General features: G+C 51.9%; 1 protein-coding gene, 1 non-coding gene and 1 pseudogene across 2 annotated transcripts in view; 2 read left to right on the top strand and 1 right to left on the bottom strand.

The window, feature by feature from the left end:
- LOC120381687 overlaps window positions 1-21,326 on the bottom strand; it is a 377,258-nt pseudogene that overhangs the window by 219,161 nt on the left and 136,771 nt on the right.
- The window catches only part of LOC120381683 (zinc finger protein 850-like), a gene marked incomplete at its 5' end in the record, with an annotated part of 218,952 nt that overhangs the window by 124,009 nt on the left and 73,617 nt on the right, over window positions 1-21,326 (top strand). The window contains one exon of the mRNA XM_039499809.1: window positions 10,363-10,917. Coding sequence (XP_039355743.1) covers window positions 10,363-10,917 — 555 coding nt within the window. The remainder of the gene's footprint in view (window positions 1-10,362; window positions 10,918-21,326) is intronic.
- Window positions 19,289-19,361, top strand: TRNAV-AAC. The gene has a single exon. It is a non-coding gene; the product is annotated as a tRNA-Val (tRNA).

Raw genomic sequence — 21,326 nt, 5'->3', positions numbered from 1 at the left:
GCTCTAGTGTGTAGCCAGAAGCTCTTGTGAGCAGGCGGAGGGATCCTGCTAGCAAAGGGAGTGTTTGATTTTAGAGTCTGATCCAGACAGACCCAGCAGAGAACACAACAATAGCCCTGCCTCTGCCATCCCAGCACAGGGCCCATAAAAAAGAGAGGCAGAGACGTGCTCAATACAGTGCATGGGGTGGGGAGGGAGCAGAGACCAGGGACGGGGCATGGAGAAAAACCACAGAGATGGAGAGAAGGAGAAAGTGAGGAAGGAGGAGAAGCCAGGACTGTGTCTCTGGAGGGAAGGTGTGTTCAGATGCAGCATGTTAATGAGACCCTTGCAAACACAAGGGAAAGACGCAGGGAAGGGATTGCAGAGGACAAGCCGGGCTACTCACTCAGTCTCCCCTGTGGCATTGGGTAGCAGGGCCCAGGAAATGAAAATCTCTTAACCACACAGAATTGTTAACTGCTCCCAAATCCTTTTGTGCCACGGCTGCAAGCTTAGAAGAGCTTAAGCTGTGAGCTGCATGGACGGCCTCAAGAAATCTCTCCTGTGCGGAGCCTCAAGCAGGTTTGCATTGTGTGACCCCTATGAAAAGCCCAGCAGAGAAAACTTGCAACTGTCCCAGCTCTTTCAGCCGCGTTTGGGGCCTTTAAATCACTCAGGCTGCATCTTCCAACTAAAATGCATTAACAATACAGCTCAGGCAAGTGAGCCGGGGGCCGTGCAGGCTGCCCGGGCCAGCTGATAGCACTTCCCGCTAACGGCTGCTTTTCTAGGCTTGTGTTTTGCTGTTGGACAGAGGCCCAGACTTCCTCCCATCTAACCCCCCCTGCTCCCTGACTGCCCCAGCCCCCAGAAAGTCCCCCCCCGAACCATCCAACCCTCCCCCTGCTCCCTGACTGCCCCCCAGGACTCCTCTTAGCACCCGGCAGCTCGAGCCGCTGGCTGCCTCTGGAGCCAAAGTGAAACACGTGCCAGCACACAGCCCCTCCCCCGCAGCGTGCTGAGGCAGCGGGGGTGTGTGTGTGTGTGCAAGGGGGGGTCTGGCTGCTGGAGGCCCAATGGGAGCAGCTCAATCAGGCCCCGGCGGCCAATCAGCAGTGCCACACTCTGCAGGGGGGGGGAGAAATCCAGATCTTTCCACCTTATTCCAAATTCCTACTAAGGCGCCACTTCGGGGGAATGTGCTCAGTGGGGGAGCGGCAGCCCCCCCTGCTCCCCCCTAGCTACGCTCCTGCTTGTGGGAGCCCCTGCAAGACCCAGAGCCTGGGGCAAATTGCCCCCCTTGCCCCTGCCTCCGGGCGGCCCTGCTAGCAGCTCTTCTGGGAGCGCAGGGGAGGAATGACTCCCCCTTCTCTAGCTTCTCCCCGTGGGGCTCTGGGGAGCAGGGAGGGTTGTGTGATAAATTCCATCCAACTCCCCCTTTGATCCAAGCCGAGGGGCGTCTCAGCCTCCGCTATCCCCTTGGCAGGGCCAAACAAGGGATGTTTTCCACTGCCCAGGAGACCCCAGCCAGGGACTCAAGGCAGCCCCAGACTTTCCCTTTCTCCCTTCTGGGAAATCAAGTTCAAGTTCTACAAGGAGCTAAAGAAGCCTCAACCCCGCATCTGAATTAATGTCACATTTCTCACTGCCCGACACAAACAAATGTCATTTCAATCCCAGGTGAGTCCACTTCAGTCATTCCTCAGCCCCATTCCTTCCCCCTCCTGCCTTAGCTTAGGGCATTGCACCACCCTGTGGCCGTTTCATGTCCCTCCTCCGTTTCACACAGAGACACAATTTCCTTTGCATGGATCCATGAACAGCAAAACCTCCCTGTGTCTCTTGTCTGAGCCAGGGCATTCAATTGTATTGACACCTTCTCTCCTGCAATGGCAACGGTCAGACAGAGGGGACGTGGCCACCTTCAGCCCTGGCAGTGAGATATTCACTCTCCTCTTTCTTCAGGCTGATGTTGTTATTCCATAAAGCATGAACCAAGGAATAAAAAGCTGAGTTTACTCCAGGGTGAGGAAAGAAAGGAGCCACCAACTTCCCAAAAAATCTCAGTGCCCCAGAGAAAAGCTGCCCCTGTTATTAGAACTAATGATGTGCTGGAGATATGTTGGGAAAAGGGACTATCTGAATTGCCAAGGCAGGAAACGAACAATCTACAGCAACATCATTAACCACAGACACACTCTAGCCATGCTCCAGCCAGTGGGGAAATGGGCAGGAATTCATAACGTCAACTATAAAAATGATACACATCTAGAAATAGCATAATTATAATCAGCCAATCAGGACCGCTCCATAGACCCCTTACGCGACAACCTTTCTACAATATTGGCTGCAAATAGAACAGCGGTCGCAACGGTGATCTATACGGTTACAGATTATGTCAATAATGTTACAGGAGGTGACACGGCATCAGTGAGACTGATACTGGAATACTGCCTCCAGTTTTGGTGTCCTCGTTTGAAAAAGATGTTGTGAAATTGGAGCTGGGGCAGCAAAGAGCCACCAAATGTTCTGAGGGCTGGAGAAAAATGCCTTCCAGGGAGCTATTGAAAGAGCTCAACCTGTTTAGCTGATCAATAGAAAATTGAAAGGTGACTTCATTGAAGTGTTGAAGTGCCTTAATGGAGAGAAAGGATTGGGTATTAAAGGGCTCTTTAATCGAGCAGAGAAAGGCATAACAAGACCCAATGGCCGGAAAGTGAAAAGAGACAAATTCATATTACATCTAAGGCACAAATATTCAACAGCGAGGATGATTCACCACAGGAACAAGCTACCAAGGAAAATGATGGATTCTCCATCTCCTGATGTCATTTAATGAAGACTAGATGCCTTTCTGGAATGTGTTTGCCCCAAAAGTAGCTATTGTGTCCTACAGGAGGCCTGTGATATGCAGGGGGTCAGATTAGATGCTCTAATGGTCTCATCTGGGCATAAAGTCGACTAATTTCTGAAAATCTGAGTGCAGCATTGGGAGCAGCGGCTGATGTTTTCCTGTCTAGCCGGCTTGCTGCCTAGAACAAACGCTCCTTGAGTGGGGTGATCCACAGGGAGTAGCTCAAACCTCCAAAGTGCCTGGCCAGGGGCAGGACATTAGCACAGCAAGGGAGGGGTGTGGCAGTGACATCACAAAGGCCTTTTGCAGGACCTCAGCCTATTGGTCCAAGGTGGTGGGGAGGTGGTGACCTCACAGAGAGATGCTGACATCAGCCAGGCAGGACAGGGGGGAGGGGCCAGGGAAACCTCAGAGACCCCTGTGGTTTTGCTTCAGTGAGTCTCCTTCTCCAGGTCTCTCTTTGAGGACTGAGAGAGTATTCGGGTTCACGGACGTGAGCACCAGGAGGAACCTCTTTCGAGTTTTCTCCTTCCCTTTTAGTGATTTTACTAGAAAACAGCCGTCCCTGTTTAGAAGGTAAGAGCCTCCTGGAGGTTTGAAACCTGTTCAGTCTGATCCATCTGGTGATAGGTCACTTCCCTTCTCTATACCTCAGGCTCCTCCCCATCTGCCCAATGGGAACAGGGACAGTTCTCGAGCTCCGGGCAGTTGTGAGCCTGAGTGAGATAAGGGGCGATAAAGCCCTCTGTGAAGGAGAAAGGGGAGTTTCACGGTGTTTAGCAACAAGGAATTCTAAAGTTTGCTAACATGTCTAGTCTGTGGAAACAAGAAATGGTCGGGGCCAAACTTTTTAACCACTGCCTTTTCTAAAGCCCATTCAGGGGTGTGAGTCTCTGCCTTTTAGGTACCTGGGGTTCTTTGCCAGCAGGAGAGAAGAGGTTCCTGCCTCCATTTTTGTGGCCTTAACAAACCATGTGTTGTGCCCCAGTTCTCATCTGAGATCCCTGAAAAAGAACATCTTCCCATCCATGAACAAGACAGGACCTATATTTCAAAGGGGAACAAAGAGACCCCTGGGCCTTACAGACTAGCCAGCCTCACTTCCATAGCTGGAGAGATCCTGGAATACATTCTTAAACACTCAGTTTGTCAGCAGCACCTACAGGATAATTTGATTCTTAGGACGAGGGAGCATGGATTTGTCAAAAACAAATCATTCCAAACCCAGCCTCTTTCCTTCTTTGGCAGGGTTCCGGGCCTAGTGGAGGTGGGTAAACTGTATGAATGATGATTTGGAAAATGGAGTGGAGAGTATCGTTCTAAAATGTGCAACTGACACCAAGCACTTTGGAGCTCAGGATTGGAATTCAAAACGCCCTTAACGAATTGGAGACTTGGTCTTCTTGAGCCAAACCCCATGGCTGGGCCCCTCCCTCTAGACTGGGCTGAAGTAAAACCCCAGAGCCAGACTCTCCTCCTCCTGGGCAGTGCGCTCCGACCTTGAATGGTCAGATGCTGCTTAGCGCTGTCAGAGCAGCTTTGGCTGGGGGATTCTCCCAGCACTTTCCAATAGCGGGAAGGTATTAAATCCCCATTTGCCTGCTGGGGATGGAGCCCTAGAGTGGGGAGCAACTTGCCCAGAGTCCCCCAGGAAAAGGAAAACAACCAGCAGTGGAACCAATAGGAAACCCAGCAATGGAACCCAGGAGTCCTGGGGGTGTGCTAGGGTGACCAGATGTCCCAATTTTGGGGTCTTTTTCTTATCTATGATCCTATTACCCCTCACCCTCTGTCCTGATTTTCCACACTCTCTGTCTGGTCACCCTCGGGTGTGCACATGTGGGGTCCCAGCTGCTCCCTGCCCCCCTCATTGAAGCAGGTGTGCAGGGTTAATGCCCTGGGAACTGCAGGGCACCAGTGGACATGGGGCTGGCTGGAGGCAGGGCAGGGGCTGATTGGAGGTAAGGTCTGGCTGCAGGCAGGGCAAGGGGTGCGGGGCTGGCTGGAGACAGGGGTGTGTGGGGCAGGCTGGCTGCAGGCAGGGACGCAGGGGGGTGCATCAGGGGTTGGCAGGGCTGGAGACAGAGGAGTGCAGGACTGGCTGGCTTCAGGCAGGGGGGTGCAGCAGGAGTTGGCTGGAGACAGGGCAGGGTGTGCACGGCTGGGGTGTGTGGGGCTGGCTGGCGTTGGGCGGGGCACAGGGGTTGCAGCAGGAGTTAGCTGGAGACAGGGCAGGGGTGTGGCAGGGGCTGGCTGTGGGCAGGGGTGTGGAGCTGGCTGCAGGCAGGGCAGGAGGACGTGGCTGGTGCGGGCAGGGCAGAGGGTGCAGGGCTGCAGGCAGGAATGGGGTGCGGGGCTGGCTGGAGGCAGGGCATGGGGTGCGGGGCTGCCTGCAGACAGGGGCTGGCTGCGGGCAGGGCATGGGGTGCAGGGCTGGCTGCAGACAGGGGCTGGCTACAGGCAGGGCATGGGCTGCAGGGCTGGCTGCAGGCAGAGCAGGGGTGCGGGGTGGCTGCAGGCAGGGCATGGGGTGCGGGGCTGGCTGCAGGGAGGGCAGGGGGTGGAGGGCTCACTGAAAATGTACTGAGAGGTATTTGAAGGTGAAGATAACGCCATGGTTACCAGTTGACTGGCACATCCTGGGTTAAAGAAAGGAAGGTATCTGTAGTTAATAGTATGAAGTATTTGTGTTACCAACCCTGTCACTGTCTGACCCCCCATCAGTGTGGAGCAGGTGTGTACGTTGCTGTGTGGAGCGCACAGACTCCTGCAGAGCAGGGGCAGCTGTTTCCATGGCAGAGAGCCTGGCACTTAGGAGACTTTCTTGACTTGCTGTTTTGAAGCAATTCAGTAAAATAACGGTGGAGCTACAATGTCCGGTCCAAAATTTCAGCCCCATTGGTGCAAAAACGCTATTTTAGGATCTAAACAGGAGGCTTCCAGCGCTAGGACACCTGACCAGAGAGCTCAGTGGGGGCGTAACAGCTGCTGACTCTGAGGGTCCTGGGCTAAATCCACTTGCAGGTGGAGGCGTTTCGATTTATTTGATCGATAATGAGGAAGGCGAAGATTTAATCACGGGTATTTTTAGTAAATGTCATGGACAGATCACGGGCAAAAACCAAAAGCTCATTGCCCATGACCCGGCCATGACTTATACCATAAATACCCCTCATTGAATCTTGGGGAGGGAGGCCCAGGGGGTCCGTGGCACCAGCTGTGGGTGCAGGGAGTCCAGGGGGCCCGTGGCACCATGTACTGGGGGAGAAGCCCCGGGGACCCACTGCCACTCCAGATGCTGCCAGGTGAGGGGAGCCCCAGAGGCCAGTCCTGCTCCGGCCACCTCGGGACAGGTGCCAGGAGCCACTGAGCTGTGGCTGCTCCTGCCACCCTTGGAACCACTGCTCAGGCTGCCCCCAGGCCAGCTGCTGGGGCAGCCACGGAGTCAGCCGCAGTGGCCACTGCAGAAGCCACAGAATCTATGACTTGTGCAGCCTCCGTGACATAGAGGGACCCCTAATAAAGAGACAAACCCCTCCCTGCTGTGACTGCAGTTCCTGAAAGGAAAGAGAAGAACAGAAAGTGAAGAGAGAAGGAAAGCAAGAGACTCCCTGTCACCTCTCTCCCCTGCTCCCTCCCCCTTGTATTCTGTAACCCCACCTCACTGGGTTCCCTGTGCTGGTGCCATGGGGGTGACACTAGAGTTCTGGGGATTTGGGGGGAGGGGAAGGGGGCTCTTCACTTCTCAGCATTTCACACAAATTTGTCTTTGGGGCTGAAGTTTCTCCTGTGGGGCCTCTCAGTCAGAGCTGTACCCGACCCTGTTTGCGGGGGAGGGGGAGGGGAAGATGTAAATTGCAGAGCAGGCAGAGAAGTCGCCCATAAAGGGTCATATTGATCCAGTGACTGGTTCTGACCGGGGTCCCACGTCCTCTGACACAGGCTCATGTGCAGAACATGGGAGCTCTGGCTTTTCCTAAATGCTGTAGAGTGTGAGTTCCTGGAAAGGGCAGGGGAGAGGGAGTAAGAGGAGAAAGGCAGAGACATTGGAGACGAGGAATTGGGGGGAGAAGAGGGAGAGAACAGAGAGACAATAAATGATTGAAGCAGAACAGGTGTCCCAACTCCATCTTGCTCATCACAGGTGTTCAGAGAGACAGGTAGTTGCGGGTTTTCCAGTGTCAAGTCTGAACTTTGATTCTAACAATGTGCGTTGAAATATCAAGGGGATCTCCACATACCTGATCTCTTCCCCCCTCCCCTTTTTTAGTATTAATTTTTATTTTGACGTGTTTGGCTTAACCGTGATCGTCTCTTTCCCCACCTGTATTGCAACTTGGGGTTTATGTTTATTTTGCCTCCCTTTTGTTCATGTCATTATAATTGTAACAGCAAAGGAATCTGCAGGAGCAAAAACTGACTCAAAACTTCATTTCCCCAACATGCAGGAACATCCTACAAACAGCTCACGCAGCTGGAATCATAACACGCAAGGCCAGGGGATGGGAGATGCAGGTTTCCAAGGGTTCTGTCTTTCTCAGATGACACATTCCAGCCCCTTGTGTGCCTCCATCCTGTACGACCTGCTGGACTTCGACACATTTATTGTTTCATTCTATAGATAATGTGATTGTAACACAATGTGACTGAAATTGTACCACTTCCAGATGAGGAAACAACAAAAGAGAAAAGCCATTATTGCATTGGCTGGGAATCAAACCCAGATGAATTGCTTAGAAAGCACCTATGCACACCACTATACCAATGCATCTGGCAGGAGTAGCTTTCCTGCAAGCTGTGAGTGCTGGCAGAGGGAGTGACACATGACCACAGAGTTAATGAGCAGGGTGGATGGGCTGGAAGCTGCCTGACAGCTGGGAGCAGAGTTACCGTATTTATCGGCGTATAACACGCACTTTTCCCCCCTGAAAATAGGGGGCAAATGATGTGTGCGTGTTATACGCCGATATAACCTTAACAGGGCCGGCTCTAGGATTTCTGCCGCCCCAGGCAGAAAAGAAAAGCGCCGCCCCAGCGGCGCGAGCGCGCCTAGCCCCTGCCCCACTCCCGAGCAGCGCGGCCTAGCCCCCAGCGGCCCGAGCCCCGCCTCTCCCAGCGGCGGGGCCTGAGCCCAGGCCCGGCCTGCGCGAGCCCCACCTCCCGGCGCGGCGCGGCCCCTAGCCCCTCCCGAGCGGCCCGGCCCGAGCTGCCTTAGCCCCGAGCCCCTCCAGAGCGGCCCGAGACCCCGTCCTCCCTCCCTCCCAGCGGCCTGGCCCTAGCCCCGCCCCCTCCCGGCGGCCCGGCCAGAGCCGCCTTAGCCCCCGCCCCCTCCCGAGCGGCCCGAGACCCCGTCCCGTCCCCCGAGCGGCCTAACCCGCGGAGCACCGCCCTAGCCCCGCCCCCTCCCGGCGGCGGCCCGGCCCGAGCCCCGGCGGCCTTAGTCCCGACCCCTCCCGAGCGGCCCGAGATCCCGTCCCCCTCCCCCAGCGGCCCTAGCCCCTGCCCCCTCCCGAGCGGCGTGGCCCGACCCGGCCCTAGCCCCGCCCCCTCCCGGCGGCGCGGCCCGGCCCGGCCGAGCCCCGAGCGGCCTTAGTCCCGACCCCTCCCGAGCGGCGTGGCCCGACCCGGCCCAAGCCCCGTCCCCCTCCCGAGCGGCCCGGCCCGAGCCCCCTCCCCGAGCGCGCGGCCGCCCGCCGCCCCCTCCCAAGGCGCCGCCCCAAGCACCTGCTTGGTAGGCTGGTGCCTGGAGCCGGCCCTGAACCTTAAGAAGCTTCAAAGTCCTTTATTTGAAATTTACGTTTTTTCCTGAAATTTCCCCCTTAAAATGAAGGTGCGTGTTATACGCCTGTGCGTGTTATACGCCGATAAATACGGAGTGACTGAAAGGGGGCAAAGGTGAAAACAGATCTCACTGGGAGCTGGCCCCACACCAGCCCCGCCCCTAGGAGAGGGGAACTGAAGCTCAACTTCAATCACAGAAAAATCTTCCCTGAGACGGAAGGGGACAGCTTGTTTTAAAGACCAGGTTTGTGTTTGTTCCTGCTACATAGGGAGGGGCTGGGTAGTGCTGATTCCAGCCCCCAGACTCTGGGAGGATAAGGAACAAATTCAGGCTGCCAGTGACCTGCAGGAGAGAGATGATCTTTTGACAGTGACGGATGCCTCGTCCTAAAGGCCTTTGTCTGCCCCCTTCCAGTGACTGTTTGGTACAGGAATGCAGTCCTCACTGATGTGTCAGCACAGCCCAGGTGGGGAAGTGACCTGGATGCGGGGAGCCCTGGTGTGTGTGTGTTGAGGGGAGGATATTAAAGAGTGTGTGAATGTTGAAGGGAGTGTGTAAAGGACTGTGTGTGTGTGTGTGTGTGTGTGTGTGTGTGCCTGAGTGAGTGAGCGCGCTGTCTCTTTAAGAAAGCTCTCAGGGTCAGGAGCCTGAACTAGGCTTGTTCAGACACAAGCAGCTGCCGGCAGCTCCGGCCCCAGAGAGGCAGCAGCACACACAGATTCCCCCGTCCCGTCACCCCAGCTCAGTGGAAATCGGGTACCTGGGTTGGGGGGAGGGGATCACCCCGCCATCAATCAGCACCTCCCCCCTGCAGAGCAGTCAGGAGGATGCTCCCAGTCGGGGGTGGACGGGGCGACTCCGGGGGTGAACGGGGGGTGGGGGGACAGGAACAGCAGCAGCTGCACACGTGGAGCAGGGCCGTGGAGGGGCCCCTCTGCTCTGGAGCAGTCACCTGACTCTGACGGCTGGTCGTCCAATTTCCCCCTGCAGCTCAGGTCTCTCCCACTCCCCCACGCAGCTGCTTATCTGCCTCCCTGTGCCGCTTTCATCAGCCCAGCGAGCCTCTCGGCAGCAGGTCAGGTGGGAATCCAAACCCTGCACCCGGCACCAACTTGGGTGGGGCACCCGTACGGCCCCCCCTAAAGGCCGGTCCTGGGTGGGGAGCAGAATTGATCCCCTCCACTGTCCCCTGTGGGGAAGAGTTAGGGGGAGTTGAGTCCCTGATTTTTATTTTCTGTCTCTCCAGCACTTACTTGGGTTTGTTCTCTGCCTTTCCATCCCCAATTCTGAGATTTCTCCTCTCTTCTAGCAGGTGATGGGGTGGTGAGGGAGAGCGAGGAGCAGAATCCTCACCAGGAAGATGCTGAGCTCGCCGAAGCGCATGGGGAATTACTGCGAAGAGCCAAAGGGAGCGTGTCCAGCCCTCGTGAGCAGGGAAAAGCTGGTGAAAATTACCACAGACCAGAGAGAGAGCAGGGAAACCACTCAGAGGAGAGAGTGGATGAACCCATTAATTGTCAGGGAACTCACAGGGACCTCAAGGAAACTACGTCCCAGGAGAAAATCCTCACGGAAAAGCGAGAGACTACGTGTAGTGAGTGTGGGAAAAACTTCCACTACCGCTCAACCCTTATTCGACATGAGATAATCCACACAAAAGAGACACCTTACAAATGCTGTGAGTGTGGGAAAAGCTTCAATCATACCTCAGCCCTTAGTAGGCATCAGCGAATACACAGAGGAGACAAACCCTATGAATGCTGTGAGTGCGGGAAAAGCTTCACTCAGAGATCAGCCCTTATCTCTCATCAGACAACGCACACAGGAGAGAAACCCTACGAATGTTGCGAGTGTGGAAAAAGCTTCTCTCGGAGCTCAAACCTTACTGTGCATCAGAGGATCCACACAGGAGAGAGACCTTATGAATGCCCTGAGTGCGGGAAAAGTTTCAGTCAATTCTCCTCCCTTATCTCTCACCAGAGAGTCCACAAAGGAGAGAGACCCTACGAATGTTGCGAGTGTGGAAAAAGCTTCTCTTGGAGCTCACACCTTACTATGCATCAGAGGATCCACACAGGAGAGAGACCTTATGAATGCAGTGAGTGCGGGAAAAGTTTCACTCACCGCTTCTCTCTTATCTCTCACCAGAGAGTCCACACAGGAGAGAAACCCTATGAATGCAGTGAGTGCGGGAAAAGCTTCTCTCGGAGCTCAACCCTTGTTATACATTACAGAGTCCACACCGGAGAGAGACCATATGAATGCTGCGAGTGTGGGAAAAGCTTCACTCATAGTTCAGGCCTTTCTAAACATCAGAGAATCCGTAAAGGAGATAAACTTCATAAAAACCTTCTCTAGAGCTGTCAGGAGATTTTTTCTTTAATTCTTTTGAAAGTTCCCAAGTAGTGAGTGTTAAGGCTGTTTGCATCTTTTGCACACTGTAGTTCCTCAGCTCCCACACATGAGTTGCCCACTTTTGAAGCCCGCCCGTCTTTGGGGTGGATCCTGTGGTCCTTTGTATCAACTCCATTGTCCTGTGAGTCATTGGAGTGTGTGTCCTTTCTACCAGGAATGTCATCACCCCAGGTGGGGGAGATGGGGGGTGTCTTCAACCAGCTACGTTGAGATAAAATCTACCTGGGTCTCATCACTGTGGTTGCCATGGAGTTAGCTAGCTTGAGTTCACTTTCCTGATGTAAAAAGAGAACTACTCTTGCACTAAAGACATGGGCCATGGATAGTTGGTGGAGTTATCTTGCACATTTCCTCCTGTCTGAGCTAACCATCATCACATTTCCTTCTCTAAACAAACCTGGAGATTGACATTTGTACTCCTCCTCCCAGTGGAAAGTTACTGTTAGAGACGTCAAGTTCCTCTTTGAGGAGAGATTGTCTCATTCCCAGTTGTTCTCACATTACCCTGGATTGTGCAGAACAGCAGTTATTTTGTTGACTTTTTTTCCCTCATTTAAAATATATTTAAATATGAAGAAGAGCTGGAGCAGTGTCAGGGAAATAAGGGTCATTTTAGGCTCTGTGACACTGGAAGGAGATGGGGCGACTCAGACATTCCATCCTTCCCCATCACCCCAGAACTGTTACCTTGTGCCTGAGCCATGCACAGTTCACCCCTTCGTATTCCTTCGCTTCCCAACGTGTCTGGTGGGGTCATGTTCTTGGCTGTCCATGCTTGGGAATGGTGCTTGTACACGTCTTTGATCCTAAATCAGAGTCAGTCTGGCAGGCGATGAAAGTGTCAGACTTGGAAGGGGATTTCAAATGGATCCCAAACACCATTCAAATCCCCTTTTCCCTCAATGGCAAAGCCGCTTCTGGGAAGGTCGACTGTTTTTTCTCCCGTTATGAAGGTGCTAAAACTCCTGTAAATAACACTAATGAGAAAGGTATCAGAGGGGGAGCCGTGTTAGTCTGGATCTGTAAAAGCAGCAAAGAATCCTGTGGCACCTTATAGACTATCAGACTTTTGGAGCATGAGCTTTCGTGGGTGAATACCCACTTCGTCGGATGTATGAGAAAGCGCTGGGTGAAGCAGGTTTCACTGGATCATGGGAGAATCTCTCATCCTGATTCTGAGACATCAGATGTAACCTAGTCTGGAATTTCACTTTAAATTAAAATGAAAGTGTCTTCTACCTCTCTGTGAGATGGGTTTTCTATCTTTCATGAAGGCTCCTTGGTCATATAACTGCATGTTAGTTTTGTTTGACAGAATGTAGCTCAGATTTTTTGGGAAATTTCAGACAAATTACCATTTTTTTTACTTCAGGTTTGTTTTTCCCCCTATCCCTGCATGATGACATGGAGAAAATTCAAATGCAGTTCAGTCAGCAGGAGAGAATACTCCAAGCTGTTGGACATATTATCAAAGAAACAGTCGTATGTTTAAATCTCCACTCTGAAAAGGTGAACAGCAGCAGACCCCAAATGGGTGCAACTGACCGAAGTTAGTGCACATGGTCACAGAGTAGTTCAGTTGTTTAAGTCAATATTGTCTCAGATGATCCAGGGATAGAATTCCACAGCAAGTGATTTGGAACTAGGAAAACGCCCAGGTATTTGGTTCCCAAGGTGTTTGTGACCCAGTCCCTACAGGAAGTTACTCTTGAAGAGATCTCCCACCTAATCCCAAAATTTGGGAAATGCTGTCTGTGATGAGGTGCATCCACCCTGCACAGGCACTGATAAGTTTAACTGCGCCATGTGGGCTGAAGAGGCCACACCCCCTCACCCTCTCTGGGCATGCTCCGACTGGAGACGGAGTATAAATGGGAGCAGCTCAGCCTGGGCGGACTGGGGAGAACAAACCTATATTGTTGGCACGGGGTGTATGGGGGGGGGGGAAGAGCCCAGGGCTGGGCTGGCACGGGGCTGTGGGGGGGGGGAAGCCCAGGGCTCGGTCAGCAGGAGCATGTGGCGGGGGACCCCAGGGCTGAGGTGGGGGCATCCAAAATTTTTTTTGCTTGGGGCGGCAAAAATCCTAGTGCCGACCCTGCCTCCACGCACTGTGAGGTAGGTAGGAGCGGATCATTATTATCCCTACTTGAAAGAGGGAGAAGCTAAGGCGGAGAAAGGAGAATTGATTTGTCTTAGGTCACACGGCCAGTCAGTGGCAGAGTTGGGAATAGGACTCAAGAGCCGTGATTTTCAAACTAACCATGGGATATTGAATTTCATACATTGAATGACCTGAACAAAATGCTCTGATGAGCTCCAGACCAACAACAGTGACAGTAATTATTCAGCAAGTATTTGAGGAGAACTGCAATGTTAGAGAGTATCATGAACTGCTCAGAGACCATTAATGCAGAGTAGCAGCAAAATTCATCAAACATAGAACTGGTTCTGACTTATTTACTTGTTCTTAAAAGAGAACACCAAGGACCAGAATCTCGTCCCTGTCAATAACCCCCTGCTCAGCCAATCAGGGATACAGACTGAGGACGGGAGGCTGAGGGTTCTCACCAGAGAGCCCAAAGGATGGCCCAGGTCACTGATGGGATCACTGCCCAAGCACTATTTCAGCCCCATATTTTTGGGTTGACCTCCCACAGTGGGAGCTGCAGAGCACTCCCCCGCAACACACACACACACACACACACCCCTCTCCTGGTGTTGGGAGGGGAACAGGTAAAAGGACAAAGGAAGCAAGAGAAAAAGAGGAGGGAGGAAGATTGGAAGCAAAAAGAAGAAACCCTAATGTCCCCAGTGATTCTAAGGGACAAAATCACAGGTGCAGAATAAAGTTCTGCCTCCTTAAGCTCGTGTCTTCCATGCCTAGAATTCAACTGTCACCAGATGGATCAGACTGAACAGGTTTCAAACCTCCAGGAGGCTCTTACCTTCTAAACAGGGACGGCTGTTTTCTAGTAAAATCACTAAAAGGGAAGGAGAAAACTCGAAAGAGGTTCCTCCTGGTGCTCACGTCCGTGAACTCGAATACTCTCTCAGTCCTCAAAGAGAGACCTGGAGGAGGAGACTTGCTGAAGCAAAGCCACAGGGGTCTCTGAGGTCTCCCTGGCCCCTCGCCCCTGTCCTGCCTGTCTGATGTCAGCATCTCTCTGTGAGGTCACCACCTCTGACCAATAGGCTGAGGTCCTGCAAAAGGCCTTTGTGATGTCACTGCTGCACCCCTCCCTTGCTGTGCCAATGTCCTGCCCCTGGCCAGGCACTTTGCAGGTTTGAGCTACTCCCTGTGGATCACCCCACTCAAGGAGCGTTCGTTCTAGGCAGCAAGCCGGCTAGACAGGGAAACATCAGACACTGCTCCCAATGCTACACTCGGTTTTTCAGAAATTAGTCAACTTTATGGCCAGAAGAGACCATTAGAGCATCTAATCTGACCCCCTGCGTATCACAGGCCTCCTGTAGGACACAAGAGCTACTTTTGAGACAAACACATTCCAGAAAGGCATCTTGTCTTCATTAAATTACATCAGGAGATGGAGAATTCCCCACTTTCCTTGGTAGCTTGTTCTTGTGGTGAATCATCCTCGCAGTTTGAATTTTTGTGCCTTAGTTGTAATATGAATTTGTCTTTCTTCACCTTCCAGCCATTGGGTCTTCTTATGCCTTTCTCTGCTCGATTAAAGAGCCCTTAAATACCCAATCTTTTCTCTCCATTAAGGCACTTCAATTAGGTCACCTTTCAATCTTCTTTGGATAAGCTAATCAGGTTGAGCTCTTTCAATAGCTCACTAGAAGGTATTTTTTCCAGTCCTCAGAACATTAGGTGGCTCTTTGCTGCCCCAGCTCCAATTTCCCATCATCTTTTTCAAACAAGACACCAAAACTGGAGGCAGTATTCCAGTATCAATCTCACGGATTCTGTGTCACCTCCTGTGACGTTATTGACATAATCTGTAACTGTATAGATCACCATTGCGACCACTGTTCTATATTTGCAGCCAATATTACAGAGAAGTGGTCGTGTAAGGGGTCTATGGAGAGGTTCTGATTGGCTGATTATAATGCTGCTATCTCTAGATGTGTATCATTTTTTTGGTAGTTGACATTATGAATATTAGCTCTATGCTGCCTGTATTTCAAACTTGTGCTCTGCTTCAGGGAATGATACCTTTGTTTAATTGATGAAAACATAAACTAGACACTTAGAGGATTGGAACTGATTTCAGCTAATGGACAGGTGTGCTAGGTTTTTATGCATTTGGATAGCAAAATGTTGAGTGTTCATATTCATTTCAAGCATCCTTGTATGGTGGAGCTCCTGAACATAATGGAGAATGGAAATAATTTTTTTTCAAGAGGGCAACTGGGTTTGAACAAAGGACCATTTGATCTGCAATCAAACACTCTACCCCTGAGCTATACCCCCATTACAACAGGAGTATGGAATCATGATCTCCAGAATTTTGAAGGATAGACCCTGCTTCATCGAGCTCCTTTGCCATTCCCAGACCACAGGTGGTTTTAAAAATGGGGTTTGATTAAACTTCTTAAATGTGGTCAACACTACAGCTTGCACCCCCACTGATATAGCTTCTCCCCATGGCAGAGCTGCCACCTCCTGGGGTAGTGGATTGACTACACCAACAGGAAAACTCTCCCCCCTCAGCATGGAGCAGTGGTTCTTAAGCTATGGGTCAGGACTGCAAAGTGGGTCATGACCCTGTTTTAATGGGGTCACCAGGGCTGGTATTAGACTTGTTGGGTCCTGAGGCTGAAGCCAAAAGTCTGAGCCCCCCAACCCAGGGCTGAATCCCTCAGGCTTTGGTTTTGCCCTCCCCCCACTGGGGCTCAGTCTTTGGCACCCCCCCCCCACGTGGAGGGGCTTGGTCCATCTTTCCAGGGCTACGTATTAAGTTATTTTGGCAGAAGGAGGTTGCAGTGAAAGGACGTTTGAGAAACCCTGGCACAGAGCATCTCCATTACTGAGCTGCAGCAGCATAGACTCACTGTTTGAAATATTGACCTGGCCTTAGCCTCTGAATATGTCTAGGCTTGGCTCCCTCTGGCACTGTTGTGATCAGACCCTGAAAGTACAGCCATGGAGACACCACACACCAGCCTTGCCTAGTTGGCAAGGATCAAACTTTCACAGAAAGGCACCCATGGTTTTCTATCTCAGCTCCCTAAGGCCTCAGCCACAACCACTTAACACAGAGGCCTTTCTACACTCTGGTTCTGTTCTCACTGAAGGGTCATTACAAATTGTTTGCTCAGACCAGCTTCCCCAGCACACTCACTGCTGTGCAGCTCTGTACGTGTGGCCATGGCTGAACAGCCAGAGTTCCTGCCCATTTCCCCAGTGGCTGGAGCACGGCTAGAGTGTGTTTGTGGTTAATGATGTTGCTGTAGATTGTTCATTCCCTGCCTTGGCAATTCAGACAGTCCCTTTTCCCATTGTATTGCCAGCACCTCTGGGAGTCCAGTAACAGAGGCAGGTTTTCTCTGGGCACTGAGATTTTTGAGGGCGTTGGTGGCTCCTTTCTTTCCTCACCCTGGAGTAAACTCAGCTTTTTATTCCATCCTTGATGACTCATGGAATAACAACAGCAGCATGAAGAGGAGAGTGAATATCTCAACTGCCAGGGGGAAGGTGGACGCATCCCCTCTGTCTGACCATTGCCATTGCAGGAGAGAAGGTTTCAGTGGAATCGAATGCCCTGGCTCAGACAATAGACACAGGGAGGTTTTGCTGTTCATGGATCTGTGCAAAGGAAATTGTGTGTCTGTGTGAAAATGAGGAGGGATATGAAATGCCCACGTGGTGGTGCCTAAGGCAAAAGGGAACCCTAGAGGATTAGAACAGGATAAGCTCTCAAGCAACATGTTTCTTACTTTGCCCATCTGTTAGTTTTGATGATTATCGATGGAAAGATTTTGCCATTGGGTTGTGTGTTTACACAGAAATTGACATTTACCAACAAATACGTAATTCTTCCTAGTCTCCTGGTGGTGAGTTTAGAGGGACACACTCACTCTTCCCACCCCCCATGCCAGGCCTGTGCTCTCCAGAATATCAACTTCCCACAGAGCTGGGATCCTTCCCTCATCTCCCCCCAGGACCACTGCCCCACCCCCACTTCTGGGATCCCCTTCCAACACTGTCCAACTCCCCTTCCCATTCCTTTCATTTCCTGCCTCCCCTCTGAGCAAAAGCTCTGCATTGTTCCCACACTGGGAATTGAACCCAGGCCGCCGGGGTGAAAACCAGGAATTCAGATCACAAGACCATATGGGATTTGTATAGTCAATAGCACATTTACACATTCACACCTAATAATTCAAAGTAGCCCTTCAAAAACAGACTTCAAAAACAGACTTCAAAGAGAAATTGCAGAGTTACAATTGATTTGCAAACTTAACATCATTAATTTGAGCTTGAATAAGGACTGGGAGTAGCTGGCTCATGACAAAAGCAATTTTCCCTCTCTTGGTATTGACACCTCCCCATCAATTATGGGGAGAGGACCACATCCACCCTGACTGAATTAGCCTTCAACACTGGTTCTCCCCTTGTACGGTAACTCCCATCTCTTCATGTTCCAATCTATATTTATGCCTCTATCTGCAATTTGCACTCCACTCATCTGAAGAAGTGGGCTATTTACCCATGAATGCTTATGCCCAAATAAATGTGTTAGTTCTTACGGTGCCACCGGACTCCTCATTGCTTTTAATTCTAAGCTGATCTTAACCCTTTCAGTACCCTTACAAACTTAGATGCTTCTCACCACAGGCTGGCTGGTGGCTTTTCAGCCAGGCTCTCCCCTTTCATCAGCACTTCAGTTGCTTGGTGTGGGGGTGTCTGTAGATGTAGGTGACAGAGAGAGATAAAGCCTGGCAAATGTCTCTCCTTTTATCATGTCCTTTCTTCCCTCATGGCTTCCCCCCCCCTTCAGAGTCAGGTGATCATCACTGCGTCTCTCCAAGCAAGTCTGAGCAATTCCCCTGGGGTGTCCTCATGCAGGTGAGTCATTGCATTGTAGCTCCCTTGCTGGACAATGGCTGTCGATGGGTTGTTTGACACCCTGTCCGGGTGTTGGTTACTTTCCTTGCTGTTGCCACTGGGAGCTAATATTTGGCTGACTCCCCCACCTTACAGCACAGTGACAACCACACTGCACAATTCTCATAACTTCATATGCATGAATGGTATACATCTATGGGTAGAGAAATGACTTTCAGCAGATCATATCCTTTCCCTGATACCTTACAAGTCATGCTCTATATGTAAGATCACGATGATATGAAAATGAGGATTATGGGGTTACAGCCGCTCCCCCAAAGGTATAGAATGTCACACTGAGATTCTATTTTCCTTTGTTCTGTAACAGCATTACAGAGATCCAGTGACTGACCAATGGCATTTCCAAGTGCTAAAATAGCAAGCGATGTCTGTCTCTCATTAGCCATCAGCGACTGAAGATGTGGTTTAATGAGCCGGAGCTCCAAGGCGAGGTGGCTCTGTCCACTGCCTTCCGTTGCGCTGCTGGGCCCCAAGTCCCTGGTGGCCAGTATGTGACGCTGGGAGAAGAGAGTGGGGTGGCAAGTGGCGGCAGAACTTTTGCCACCAGGGTCTAGCTGCCCAACTTCCTCCTGGTACTGCTGGCCCCCCGTCACCTTCAGGTAACCCAGGAACTGAGGCAGGAATAGGGCGAGGAAGCAAGTAAAGCTGAGCAAGGAAGGCAAAAGTGAATCTTGTCTTCATGGGCCGCTCGCAATGACGTCCTTTCTCTGTGCCACAGCTGACAACAACATCCCAGACAGAAAAGCAGGAGGCCAAAAAGAAACCGAGCAGCTGCTGAAGTAGTTCAGTTGGGAGCATGCTAGACTAACAGGCTCTTCTATCCCCCTTTGTGCACGGGTGGGATGTTTTCTGAAAGTGCAGCAGTTCCTTTAACTGCCACAAGTCCCTCATTTCAGGCTATGCAGCAGGAAAAGGCAGCATGGGCTTCTGCAGCGAGTTGGCCCACCTGACCTTTCATTCTTCTCTTGCTCTTTGTCAGCAAGGGGAAGAAAAAGAAGCTCTCCCTCAAGCTGGAGTCACAAGGGCGACGTAAGGACGACTTCCTGAGCCCCGGCTCCAGTCTTCTGCTCTGCCTGCTGGCCCATTGAAGGGCTGCCACCACTTTCTCCAGGTTTGTCCATCGGTCTGTGCCAAGGTAAGCAACAGCCAAGCAGATGGAGTTTCTGTAGTGTAGTGGTTATCACGTTTGCCTAACACACAAAAGGTCCCTGGTTCAAAACCAGGCAGAAACATGCTGGCTTCTTTTTCCCAGATCCCCTTGCTGTTCAGGAAGGCCTCCTCCTTCTCCTATTGGCCTGTCCCTGGGATAACTCCAACCCCTGCATGACAGAGGGTGCTGACAGCAGTGGAGAAAGCACCTTGGCGTCAGGCTGGAGAACCTAGAGGAGTGCGGCGTGTCACCTTTTGGAGGCTTGTGGCTTGGCCTCCTCTGCTGTTGGAGGTTGGCCGGTGGAGGCCGGCTCTTCCTGCTGGCCTCCTCTGTGTGACTTGCCAAAGGAGGAAGTGAGGCAGGAATGGGGCAAAAGAGGAAAGTCGAGCTGAGAAAGGCAGGGCAGAAGCTAAGCACCTCAGTGCGGCTAAGTGGGGTTAGTAGAGCGTCACCATTCGTTCTGCAAAGCCTGAGGAGGTGTGTTTGGCTGCTGGAAGGCAGAATCCTGTGCCTGCCTCTTGGCTTCCCAGGGGCGGCTCCTTGCAGCCCAGGAGCAGCAGGGTTCTAGGGGGACAGAAAAGCAGCAATGGCGAGGCGGATTGGGCTCCTTTCTGGCCGAAATGGTGGGCTGTGGTGGGTTTGGGAGTTGCCTATAAGCCATAAGTGGACTTGGTGGAGTGAAAACTGCTGCTCCATTCTGGCTGACCCGGGGGAGCCATTAATGACTTGGGAGTGGGGGCAGGGCGCTGGCTGTGAGCAAATGGGATCCAGGAAGCCCCAGCCTGCCCCTCCAGGGGCCGAGTCGTCTTCTTCTCTCCTGCCATGGGGAGCCCGGCCTTAAGCCTGCCCAGCATGCACTGCAGCTCAAGCATTAAGCCTTCCTGTGGCATAACCGAACTACGGCCTAGTGTAATAAGGGTTAAAGTTTAGATTGTGAATTTATCTTATTTCCATGGTAATTTACTTTGATCTTTTATGCTTACCACTTAAAATCCTTAAAACTCCATCTTTCTGTAGTTAATAAATCTGTTTTATGAAACTGGTGTATTTTGCTTGAAGTTCTTGGGAAATCTCAGCTCCATTACGAGGCTGGTTCATGTACTATTCACAGTGAGGGAAGGGTGGACCCTGCGTAATAAACTCACTATTGTGTCATACAGGAGGCCTGTGATACGCAGGGGGTCAGATTAGATGCTCTAATGGTCTCTTCTGGCCATAAAGTCGACTAATTTCTGAAAAACTGAGTGTAGCATTGGGAGCAGCATCTGATGTTTCCCTGTCTAGCCGGCTTGCTGCCTAGAACGAACGCTCCTTGAGTGGGGTGATCCACAGGGAGTAGCTCAAACCTGCAAAGTGCCTGGCCAGGGGCAGGACATTGGCACAGCAAGGGAGGGGTGTGGCAGTGACATCACAAAGGCCTTTGGCAGGACCTCAGCCTATTGGTCCAAGGTGGTGGGGAGGTGGTGACCTCACAGAGAGATGCTGACATCAGCCAGGCAGGACAGGGGCGAGGGGCCAGGGAAACCTCAGAGACCCCTGTGGCTTTGCTCCAGCAAGTCTCCTTCTCCAGGTCTCTCTTTGAGGACTGAGGGAGTATTCGGGTTCACGGACGTGAGCGCCAGGAGGAACCTCTTTCAAGTTTTCTCCTTCCCTTTTAGTGATTTTACTAGAAAACAGCCGTCCCTGTTTAAAAGGTAAGAGCCTCCTGGAGGTTTGAAACCTGTTCAGTCTGATCCATCTGGTGACAGTTGAATTCTGGGCATGGAAAACTCGAGCTTAAGGAGGCAGAATTTTATTGTGCACCTGGGATTCTGTCCCTTAGAATCACTGGGGACATTGGGGTTTGTCCTTTTTTTTCATCTTTTCCTCCATCCATCCCTCCCTCCTTTCTCTTTGTCTTTTGCTTTTGTCCTTTCTCCTGTTCCCCTCCCAACAGCAGGAGAGGGCATGGGAGCCGACTTATATGGGCTCCTGGGGCTTTAGCCCCAGGAATATTTACAGTCAGGGGCTCTGCTCCACCAATAGTTGGAGCTAGGTTTCGCCCCCT

The sequence above is a fragment of the Mauremys reevesii genome, linkage group 14, assembly GCF_016161935.1.
Source record: "Mauremys reevesii isolate NIE-2019 linkage group 14, ASM1616193v1, whole genome shotgun sequence".
Taxonomy (NCBI): Eukaryota; Metazoa; Chordata; order Testudines; family Geoemydidae; genus Mauremys; species Mauremys reevesii.
The sequence above is the reverse complement of the archived record's forward strand: the minus strand, read 5'-3'. Positions and strand labels throughout refer to the sequence as shown.